Source organism: Lithobates pipiens, unplaced genomic scaffold, assembly GCF_037356315.1.
Source record: "Lithobates pipiens isolate NorthernLeopardFrog02 unplaced genomic scaffold, aLitPip1_a1.2 Scaffold_23, whole genome shotgun sequence".
NCBI lineage: Eukaryota > Metazoa > Chordata > Amphibia > Anura > Ranidae > Lithobates > Lithobates pipiens.
In genome coordinates this window covers 10,671,007-10,683,365 of record NW_027507785.1, presented here as the reverse complement: position 1 = coordinate 10,683,365, position 12,359 = coordinate 10,671,007, and the positions used below count along the sequence as shown (strand labels likewise).

Sequence of the window (12,359 nt, the reverse complement as noted above, 5' to 3'; positions counted from 1 at the left end):
CCATGAAATATTTTGTATTTTGCCACAAGTTGCAGGAATTTTACAATTTTTTTTTTTTTTTTTGCACAAAGTTGTCACTAAATGATATATTGCTCACACATGCTATGGGCATAAGTCAAATTACACCCCAAAATAAATTCTGCTGCTTCTCCCGAGTACGGGGATACCACATGTGGGGGACTTTTTGGGAGCCTAGCCACATACGGGACCCCGAAAATCAAGCACTGCCTTCCGGATTTAAATATAAAATGCTACCAAAAAAAAACTGTTAGCGATGGCAGGGATCAGGCCTTACTCTGCGATCGCTGCAGTTATGTGTTTAGTGTTTTGTAAGTGACAGTGATCGATCGATACTGCACTTGGGTGGGCTGGGCGGAGGGGCAAAACGCAGGTGCCAGCAGGTATCTGGGCTGATCCCGCTAACAATGCGTTTTTTTGGAACCCTAAACTGCTGGGGATGCTAGTATAGATCTGATCAGATCAGATATTGATCTGTTCAGATTCTATACCACTACGGGAGGTTTATGCTTTGCGTGTGGGTGTTAGCGGTACTGGCACTAACCTAGCGCTGCCTGGGGCGACACAGACCCTGACCCTAAAACCTAATTGATATCACCCGCCGGGTGATCAGGGGGTTAAACCTTTATTGGGTAATAAATGGTGGGTGCCCTGATGCTATAAAAGGTTTGTGTACCTATGTGTACCTATGTGTTAGTGTAGTGTTTGGTGCACTTACTTTTAGTCTTCTCCTCGTAGTCCGGTCTAAAAGACCGCCCCGAGGAGAATGACATCACTTCCTCCCTGCCTGTGTATACTATACACAGTGGGAGGAAGCTTCTCATTGGCCAGGAGCGATTGAGATGGGATGGCCAGAAACCAACGGCCATCCCCTCATCCCGGATCGCTCCTGCAGCGAAACGGACCGCCGTATCCAGCGGAAGGGGGTCCGATCGGACCCCATACCCGCTGGAAGGCAGGCACGTACATGTACGTGCTTGTGCCTGCCTGTGCCATTGTAATGACGTACATTGGCAATATGGCGGTCCTTAAAGCGGGATTCCACCCTAAAGTGGAACCTCCGCTGATCGGAACCCCCCCCCCCCCTCCGGTGTCACAATTGACACCTTTCAGGGGGGAGGGGGGTGGAGATACCTGTCAAAGACAGGTATTTTCACCCACTTCCGGGCATAGACTCCCACGGGAGTCTATGCCATTTCCTGCCCTGCCGCGCTGTCTGCTGGGACACACACGGGTCCCAGTGACAGCGCGAAGATTTCCTATTGCGCGGCGCAGCTCGCGCATTGCGCAGTAGGGAACCGGGAAGTGAAGCCGATTCGCTTTACTTCCTGATTCCCTCACCTCGAATGGCGGCGGCAGCAGCCGAGGCCCGAGCGGTCGATTGGCCTCGGCTGCCGGCATCGCTGGAACCCGGGACAGGTGAGTGTCCATTTATTAAAAGTCAGCAGCTGTAGTATTTATAGCTGCTGGCTTTTAATATTTTTTTTTGGGGCGGAATCCCTCTTTAAGTGGTTAAACATCCCAAGGAGCACTGTGCAAGCGATCATTTTGAAATGGAAGGAGTATCAGACCACTGCAAATCTACCAAGACCTGGCCGTCCCTCTAAACTTTCAGCTCAGACAAGGAGAAGACTGATCAGAGATGCAGCCAAGAGGCCCATGATCACTCTGGATGAACTGCAGAGAACTACAGCTGAGGTGGAAGAGTCTGTCCATAGGACAACAATCAGTCGTACACTGCACAAATCTGGCCTTTATGGAAGAGTGGCAAGAAGAAAGCCATTTCTCAAAGATATCCATAAAAAGTCTCGTCTAAAGTTTGCCACAAGCCACCTGGGAGACACACCAAACATGTGGAAGAAGGTGCTCTGGTCAGATGAAACCAAAATCCAAATTTTTGCCCACAATGCAAAACTATATGTTTGGCGTAAAAGCAACACAGCTCATCACCCTCAACACACCATCCCCACTGTCAAACATGGTGGTGGCAGCATCATGGTTTGGGCCTGCTTTTCTTCAGCAGGGACAGGGAAGATGGTTAAAATTGAGGGGAAGATGGATGCAGCCAAATACAGGACCATTCTGGATGAAAACCTGTTGGAGTCTGCAAAAGACCTGAAACTGGGACGGAGATTTATCTTCCAACAAGACAATGATCCCAAACATACAGCAAAATCTACAAAGGAATGGTTCACAAAATAAACGTATCCAGGTGTTAAAATGGCCAAGTCAAAGTCCAGACCTGAATCCAATAGAGAATCTGTGGAAAGAGCTGAAAACTGCTGTTCACAAACGCTCTCCATCCAACCTCACTGAGCTCCAGCTGTTTTGCAAGGAAGAATGGGCAAGAATTTCAGTCTCTCAATGTGCAAAACTGATAGAGACATACCCCAAGCGACTTGCAGCTGTAATCGCAGCAAAATGTGGCTCTACAAAGTATTAACGCAAGGGGGCCGAATCATTTTGCACGCCCCACTTTTCATTTTTTTATTAGTTAAAAAAGTTTCAAAAATCCAATAGATTTTGTTCCACTTCACAATTGTGTCCCACTTGTTGGTGATTCTTCACAAAAAATAAAAATGTTATATCTTTATGTTTGAAGCCTGAAATGTGGCAAAAGGTTGAAAAGTTCAAGGGGGCCGAATACTTTCGCAAGGCACTGTATACAAAATCGCATAAGGTGCAAAAGAGCCGTACAGCGATTATATCTAAAATCGCATAAAACTTGAGTGGACTTCTAACCAAAAATCGCATAAAGTCTGAGTAAACTATAGTGCTGGTGTTTATCAGCGTAATGAGTGATAATTAAAGTGATCCAATGAAGTTCAGTGGGGTGATGTTATTTTCCGTGTGATCCTAGATGATCTTTTTATGGATGTCCCCTTACCTTACTGCTGTAAGGTTACAGCATATATTGAATGTATCTTTGGGTGTCCCTGGAGACCTTTTCCCTTTATGGATCCTGTTACGGTAATTCCTGTTTGGCGTCCCTCTCTTGTTCTCTATATGGTACGTGGCCTCTTTAAGAGTCACTTTGGGGTATTCGCCATAGGTGGTCTCGTGCCGGGTATCATATATGTTAAATTAAAACATAAAGGAAGGATGCCCCATAGTGTAGTAATTTTAGTGCAATATTTATTTGGGAAATTAAACTTAAAATCAGGTACTCACAAACATAGGATAGAAAGCAGGCAGTGTAAAAACGAGCAGCGAGCTCGACCAGCGTCACTTCCGGTAGTAGTATTCCCGAGGCGTGTTCGTCACGGGTCACGTGACTTCATCAGGGGATAGCTAATTATTAGGGAAGTGGCTTTATATAGGCAAGTCAATAAGCATATGAAAAATGCAGCTAGTTTCTGTAAAAACGAGCGTCGGAAGTATCACGGCGGCCATATTCCTTTAGACATGGTCACCGGAAGTGGGCTGGCGGCCATTTTGTTGGTTTCAGCGATGTAAACATCCGGTTTCCTGTATGCCGGAAGTAGTGTCGCGGCCATCTTATTGGGAATGTGTCGCCAGGAAGACCGGTAGATATAATGTTGGTGCCATAACACTGTAAGCCCTCACAGATACTCTTGTTGGGCGCAGGAACAGCCCCTGCGTTGAAATATTATATCAAAAATTGTAATTACATGTCCCTGTTAAACAGGGCCTGTTACACAGGGCTGCCGTAAAAGCAGCCTTATATAGTGTAGGGCGTGGACTTGACCTGCCTTTAGTCGCTGTGATTGTCCAAAGCATGCAGGCCAGGTGCATGCTTTGGCCAATCATCATACAACAATGCGATCTCGCAGTGCATTATGGGGTGCTCCGCGGCACTCTAATTTACCGTGAATGCCCCATAATGCTCAGTCTTCACACTGATACATTGTTGGGGCACTCAGTCTACACACTGATACATTGTTGGGGCGCTCAATCTACACACTGATACATTGTTGGGGCGCTCAGTCTTCACACCGATACATTGTTGGGGCGCTCAGTCTTCACACCGATACATTGTTGGGGCGCTCAGTCTACACACTGATACATTGTTGGGGCGCTCAGTCTTCACACCGATACATTGTTGGGGCGCTCAGTTTTCACACTGATACATTGTTGGGGTGCTCAGTCTACACACTGATACATTGTTGGGGCGCTCAGTCTTCACACTGATACATTGTTGGGGCGCTCAGTCTACACACTGATACATTGTTGGGGCGCTCAGTCTTAACACTGATGCATTGTTGGGGTGCTCAGTCTTCACACCGATACATTGTTGGGGCGCTCAGTCTACACACTGATACATTGTTGGGGTGCTCAGTCTTCACACCGATACATTGTTGGGGTGCTCAGTCTACACACTGATACATTGTTGGGGCGCTCAGTCTACACACTGATACATTGTTGGGGTGCTCAGTCTTCACACTGATACATTGTTGGGGTGCTCAGTCTTCACACCGATACATTGTTGGGGTGCTCAGTCTACACACTGATACATTGTTGGGGCGCTCAGTCTTCACACCGATACATTGTTGGGGCGCTTAGTTTTCACACTGATACATTGTTGGGGCGCTCAGTCTACACACTGATACATTGTTGGGGCGCTCAGTCTTCACACTGATACATTGTTGGGGCGCTCAGTCTTAACACTGATACATTGTTGGGGTGCTCAGTCTTCACACCGATACATTGTTGGGGCGCTCAGTCTACACACTGATACATTGTTGGGGTGCTCAGTCTTCACACCGATACATTGTTGGGGTGCTCAGTCTTCACATTGATACATTGTTGGGGCGCTCAGTCTACACACTGATACATTGTTGGGTGCTCAGTCTTCACATCGATACATTGTTGGGGCGCTCAGTCTACACACTGATACATTGTTGGGGTGCTCAGTCTTCACACCGATACATTGTTGGGGCGCTCAGTTTTCACACTGATACATTGTTGGGGCGCTCAGTCTTCACACTGATACATTGTTGGGGCGCTTAGTCTTAACACTGATACATTGTTGGGGTGCTCAGTCTTCACACCGATACATTGTTGGGGCGCTCAGTCTACACACTGATACATTGTTGGGGTGCTCAGTCTTCACACTGATACATTGTTGGGGTGCTCAGTCTTCACACTGATACATTGTTGGGGTGCTCAGTCTTCACACTGATACATTGTTGGGGTGCTCAGTCTTCACACTGATACATTGTTGGGGTGCTCAGTCTACACACTGATACATTGTTGGGGTGCTCAGTCTTCACACCGATACATTGTTGGGGCGCTCAGTTTTCACACTGATACATTGTTGGGGCGCTCAGTCTTCACACTGATACATTGTTGGGGCGCTTAGTCTTAACACTGATACATTGTTGGGGTGCTCAGTCTTCACACCGATACATTGTTGGGGCGCTCAGTCTACACACTGATACATTGTTGGGGTGCTCAGTCTTCACACTGATACATTGTTGGGGTGCTCAGTCTTCACACTGATACATTGTTGGGGTGCTCAGTCTTCACACTGATACATTGTTGGGGTGCTCAGTCTTCACACTGATACATTGTTGGGGTGCTCAGTCTTCACACTGATACATTGTTGGGGGGCTCAGTCTTCACACCGATACATTGTTGGGGTGCTCAGTCTTCACACCGATACATTGTTGGGGTGCTTGATCTAAACACCTTCAGAGTATTTATAAAGACAGATTGATGTCAGTGGGAAGCAGATTTTAGAAGCACAGATTCACAAAGTATGGAAGGACCAGCTGGTGAATGACAGATGGATTGCAACCCCCCACCCCCACCCATTACAGTTACAATACTCGTATTAATAAATGACTATGGTTATAAGTGTCAGGGGGAGGAGAAGACACCACATAATGCGGGGGGGGGGGGGGGTATTCACAATTCAATCTCCACAAGCACAGATCAACCTGGGGGAGGGGCGTCAAGGCCATCATGGCAGGGAAATCTTTGCTTGTGTGACTTCATATTTATTACATTTGGTGTATTTTTGTGTCATCACCAGAACTGGTTCAATGCACATCGCAGGTTATCATATTGCACAGTTTGGCTTTTTCTTTATTAGAATATTTGTTTTTCCACCTTTTTTTTATCCTTTATTGCCTCTCAGTGCCGCTGATCTTTGCTGCCCCTTCCTAAGAGATGGCTCCATGGCATTTCTCAGGGTGGGTTTCCTGATGGTGACCACAATGGACCATTCCCGTGCAATGTGCGTTTAAACATCCACATTACTTTAATGGAATAAGTGGCTTTATTGACCAATAGGAAGGCTCGGGACATGTAAGTGGCCAAACCTTCCAAGGCGATTTGTCATGTTTCTTCAGGGAGAGAGACATTCAAGGGGCTGCATGGACATGCAGGTGATATGGAGGTGCTCAGGAGTGACAGGATGATACAGGACGCTCTGGGGTCACTGTATGGGACAAGATGCTCTGGATTCTCCCCGCATCCAATTCGCATGAGATACGAGTCTGATCGGCTCTCAGTGGAGCCAGTTCATACAGGTCCGGGGTAGTCACGATCCCCATCCCAAAAGGGTCCTGTGCGTTTTCTGTCCAGTTCAGGTGTGAATTTAGGTTAAAAAAACTTAACCTGATTTGCACCTGAACTGGTAAACCCACCGGACCCCCTGCTGGGAACTGTGGCCGCACATATGTGAACCCATCCTTAGGGGTTGATTTACTAAAACTGGAGAGTGCAAAATCTGGTGCAAACCAATCAGCTTCCAGTTTTGTTTTTTTAATCAAAGCTTGATTAAACTAACAGAAGTTAGAAGCTGATTGGCTAACATGCACACCTGCACCAGATTTTTCAGTCTCCAGTTTCAGTAAATCAACTGGACACAATCAGTGACACCCGATGCTGTGGAGTCACTGAAAATCATGGAGTGCATTGTAAATACAGGATCACAGGGGTAATTGGAAGCACAGGAGTGCAGGAATTATTGGAGACACCAGGTCAGTGGAGACATGGGAGTCAATGGGCACACAGGCCAGCAAGATTCACTAGAGACACTTTGGTTACTCAAGACACACAGTCGGAGATACTAGAAACACAGGAGAGAAGGGGTCACTGGAAACATCGGTGTCCCTAGAGACACAGGAGGGTAAGATTCATTGGAGATCCTGGGGTAACTGAAGAAAGAGGAGTCACTGGAGATACAGGAGTGTAAGGAGTTACTGGAGTTGTTGGGATCACTTGAAATGCTAGGGTTGTAGGAGACATAGGGGTTGCTGAAGTCACAAGGGTCATGGAAGACACAGGGGTCGCTGGAGTCACAAGGGTCACTGAAGACATAGTGGTCACTGGAGGCACAGGAGTCACTAGAGATACAGAAGTGTAGGAGTCACTGGGTGACATGGGAGTGCAGGGTCAATGGAGATTCTGGAGACACTAGAGTTGCTGGAGACATAGGGGTCGCTGGAGTCTCAAGGGTCACTGAAGACATAGTGGTCACTGGAGTCACAAGGGTCACTGGAGGCATAGGAGTCACCAGAGATACAGAAGTGTAGGAGTCACTGGAGGTACAGGAGTACAAGGTCAATGGATACACTAAGTTTGCTGGAGTCATAAGGGTCACTGAAAACATAGTGGTCGCTGGAGTCACAAGAGTCACTGGAGGCACATGAGTCACTAGAGATACAGCATTTAAGGGTCAATAGGGGTGCTGAAGTCAGCGGAGACACTAGAGTCTCTGGAGACACAGGAGTCACTGGAGTCACAAGGGTCACTGAAGACACAGGAGTCACTGGAGTTACAAGGGTCGCTGGAGGCACAGGAGTCACCAGAGATACAGAGTCACTGGGGATACAAGAGTGACGGGTCAATGGAGACACTAGTCACTGGAGACATAGGGGTCACTGGAGTCACAAGGTTCACTTGAGGCACAGAAGTCACTGGAGATACAGGAATGCAGGGTCAATGGGGGTGCTGGAGACACTAGAGTCTCTAGAGCTGGGGTCTCAAAGTACCGGCCCGCGGGCCATTTGTGGCCCGCGGACCAGTTAAAAATGTCCCGCAGGCAGGGCCGATCCAGGATGTCTATTTGCACTGTACCCAGGCACCACAGAGGGGGAGGCGCCGAAGAGCTTTACCTCTCCATCTGTCCTGTGTTCTCCACTGCATGCCGCTGCAGCACAGAGAGAGAACAGAGCAGAGGAAGGAGCGGAAGAAGGATCCGCTCATCGATCCGCCCATCGCCCCGCCCACCTGGGCACTGACCTCAGGGCAGGAGATTGTGTTCTCTGGGTCCCCTGTCACTAGGCCTGTGTGGAAGCCAGAAGAAGAGGACTTGGGAGGCAGATGATCCTGACTGCCAGGAGAGGTGAGTGAGCCATCACACTGAGGCAAAGTCCTTAGTTGGGGTGACTGGGGTAGAAATGTGTGCAGTGTGTGGGGTATTGTATGGAGAGTGGGGGGTATTTTATGGCGTGTGGGGGTTATTTTATGGAGTGTGAGGGGTAAATGTGCAGTGTGGGGGGTAATTGTGCAGTGTGGGGGGTAATGCTGGGGGTTAATAATGCGTTGTGCTGACAGCAATGCTGGGGGTTAATAATATGTTTGCTGACATCAGTGCTGGGTTAATAATGCGTTTGCTGACATCAGTGCTGTGTATAGTATACTAAATTATTGCTGGTATAGTTTATTGTTTTTGAAGTTTTGAAAGTTTACATGCGGCCCCCATGGGATATGAAAACTTGTCATGTGGCCCTCTGGCAATTTGAGTTTTAGACCCCTGCTCTAGAGTCTCTGGTCACTGGAGTCACAAGGGTCGTTGGAGGCCTAGGAGTCACTAGAGATACAGAAGTGTAGGAGTCACTGGAGGTACAGGAGTGCAGGGTCAAGAGAGATGCTAGAGTCACCAGAGATGCTGGAATCACTAGAGACATAGGGGTCACTGGAGTCACAAGGGTTGCTGGAGGCAGCGGAGTCACTAGAGATACAGAAGTGTAGGAGTCACTGGAGGTACAGGAGTGCAGGGTCAAGAGAGATGCTAGAGTCACCAGAGATGCCGGAATCACTAAAAACATAGGGGTCACTGGAGTCACAAGGGTTGCTGGAGGCAGCGGAGTCACTAGAGATACAGAAGTGTAGGAGTCACTGGAGGTACAGGAGTGCAGGGTCAAGAGAGATGCTAGAGTCACCAGAGATGCCGGAATCACTAAAAACATAGGGGTCACTGGAGTCACAAGGGTTGCTGGAGGCAGCGGAGTCACTAGAGATACAGAAGTGTAGGAGTCACTGGAGGTACAGGAGTGCAGGGTCAAGAGAGATGCTAGAGTCACCAGAGACGCTGAAGTCACTGGAGACATTAGAGTTTCTGGAGACATAGGGGTGCAAGGTCACTGGAGTCACTGGAAACACAAGAGTGTAGGAGTCACTGGAGATGCTGGGGTCACTGGAGACACAGAAGTGCAAGGGTCAATGGAGATGCTAGGGTCACTAAAGACACAAGAGACACTGGAGATTCAGTGCACAGGAGTCACAAAAAGTCGCTGAAGACACAGGGTTTGCCAGAGTCACAAAGGTGTCTTGAGTCACAGGGGTTGCTGTACTCACAATTGGGTCACTGAGGACATCGGAGTCACTAGAGTCGGGACTGCTGGAGACAAAAACAGGCATGGAGTAGTGTAGCAGGGGGTTTGGCTTAGACGTAGTAACCAGCTGCTCAATCACTTGACCACCTAAACCATTAACGGGTAAACCCATAATTGTCAGCGGCCAAATGTCACAGAGTTAACCTAGCCTTGGATTGGGGAGGCGATGTGTATGACACCCTTCCACTCAGATAAGGCTTCTCATATCATCTTTGTCTTTTCACAATTTCCCCATTGCAGAAATCATACATATCGCAAAGCTATCATAAAGAAACATATACAGTATTTCCTTATTCTACCTTTTTACCTTTGGAAAAACGGGCAGGCTTTTGCTCTAATAATAATAATGCCATTTTTTTTTCTTATGTGTAGCTCTTAAAAATGGATCGGCGACAGGCGCAACAACAACTGCCAACTGTGACGAGGGTGACGGCTGCTACATCCAAGTGAACAAACGCCGCAACACCATGGAGATGTCCACATTGACTCCTAGCAACTGCAGCAAGATAGACCGTGCACGGGCCAACAATTCGGAGGCCAAACTCATGGCCAAGAAGAGGGTCATCCGCATGCTGATTGTCATTGTGGCCATGTTCTTCATATGCTGGATGCCCATCTACGTCGCCAACACCTGGAAGGCCTTCGACGAGGAGTCCGCATTTAGAATCCTCTCCGGGGCCCCCATCTCTTTCATCCACCTCTTGTCTTACACGTCTGCTTGTGTCAACCCCATCATCTACTGCTTCATGAACAAACGTTTTCGCAAAGCCTTCCTGGGAACTTTTTCAGGCTGCATCAAGCCTTGCCGGCGTTTTCGTGAACCGGAGGAGGATATAATAGCCACGGGGGCGTCTCTTTCCAAATTCAGCTACACCACGGTCAGCAGTCTGGGTCCTCCTTGAGCATGCGGTGGGACCTCCAGATGACAGGACTGTGTCTTTGCTCTCTGAACTGACGGTACAAGGAGCAAAGAAAATTGCCTGGCCTTTTGACTTTAGTAATTATAAGTGTTGGATGCACTGTTTTTCTTTCGGTGACTGGGCCACAAAATGCCCCAAAAGCCTTAAAACACCACCAACTCTCCGCTTGTTCAGTGTAGTGCCATATTTGACTCTTGTTATACAAAGTCAACATCTTCTGGACTGACCCGGCCGCAAGGGCAGCTGAAAGTCAAGTGCGCCGACAGGCGGTCTCTCCCCTCAGTGTTGTGTTATTATATACTGGAGATGTTACCGAACCATGCAGTATGGCTCACATCCTGGGTATCCCGACCTTGGGATTCCCACACTGCTTTGTACATATAAGACATTCTATTTTTTGGGTGCCAAATGTAAATAAAATTTAAAAAAAAAATATTCACAGGACACTTTTAAAAATGACAGGGTTTGTTGAGGTGGATCAGGAATGGTATTTTTTGGCAAAACTTGAATTGAGAGACAGACATTTCTATAAGTTGTGTTGACACAGGAACTTGGAGAACATCAGGACTGTTCAAGGAATATTGTTCAGTTTGTGCCGATGTGCGGTCATGTTTGATTGTGATGTATATAGGACACAGTCTCGTGTATGGGTTCATTGAACTTGAGTGTTGTTAGTGTGAGATGATGGGGCGGGTCAATGCCTGTCTGTACATTCATTGAATTCTGGCCCGTTGCTCGTTCCCCACCAATGTGTGCAATAAATATTTCACCAGTGGTAGTGATGAATTATTAATGGCGGAAAAAGGTTTTATGGCGGCAATATTTCCCCAGATATCGCAATCCTGTGCAGGAGTCTGCGGTCTCTCACGAATGATTCACCATGCCCGGATACATCTCCCTTTGCCACCAAAAACGGTCTATCAATTAAACTCCAGCAGTCGTTCTCTCCTCTGTGACCAGTGCAATCCTGCCTAGTTAAAACGTAATTTTCTGAGCATACAACCATTCCCCGTCACATGCTTAAACTCTACAATGAACACCTTTCCTGGCCTTAAAGTTTCTTTAAAAAGCAGCCACAGCCGGAGCAGAAAAGCCCCTTGCTCTGTATTTGAAAGCAGTGGTCTCTCTGCAAAGGTCTGACACTGAATCAGAGCTAATCAGAAGACAGAAGGTGCCCAGACACTACACAGAAAGGTAAAGATAAGGCTGCAGCCTAAGCTCCTCCTGACTACACGCCTCTGACATGTTTTGCCCCACCCATGGGGCTTAATCATGGAGAATCAGAGCTAGCGCTCTCCGGTCAGGGGAGGAGCACGAGCTTTCCTGATTGCAGAGCTATAGGTATGACTCAAGAGTAGGCGTGTGGTACTTCTGCAGAGGAATCACTGCTTCCACCAAGAAAGCAAGTGTCCATCTCTACAGCATGCTGACAAGGGGCAGACAGGCTTTTCTATGCTGTGGTTAGAGGTCAATACAAGGATGGCAAATCTTAAAGTAATCGTAGCATCTTGTATTTTTTTTTGATGTTATGTATGTTGTATCTGTGTAAAAGGTCCAGGTATTTATTATATCTCACAAGATCACAATACTCCACCTGACAGTGCCTTCATCTACCTTTCTCTTCAGAAGGATGGCACCATTTTTGTTCAGGCACCATCCAGGGTCACCATCTACTTCCTGGACTGAGGTGGAGCCATCTTTGTTCAGGCACCATCCAGGGTCACCATCTACTTCCTGGACTGAGGTGGAGCCATCTTTGTTCAGGAACCATCCAGGGTCACCATCTACTTCCTTAACTGAGAGGGTTCATCTTTGTTCAGGCATCATCCAG

At 47.6% G+C, this 12,359-nt stretch overlaps 1 protein-coding gene across 1 annotated transcript in view; it reads left to right on the top strand.

The window, feature by feature from the left end:
- Positions 1–11,306, top strand: part of LOC143927191 (cholecystokinin receptor-like) — a 108,289-nt gene extending 96,983 nt beyond the window's left edge. The window contains exon 5 of the mRNA XM_077451167.1: positions 9,981–11,306. Coding sequence (XP_077307293.1) covers positions 9,981–10,510 — 530 coding nt within the window. The 3' untranslated portion in view covers positions 10,511–11,306. The remainder of the gene's footprint in view (positions 1–9,980) is intronic.
- The last annotated feature ends 1,053 nt before the right edge of the window (positions 11,307–12,359 follow it).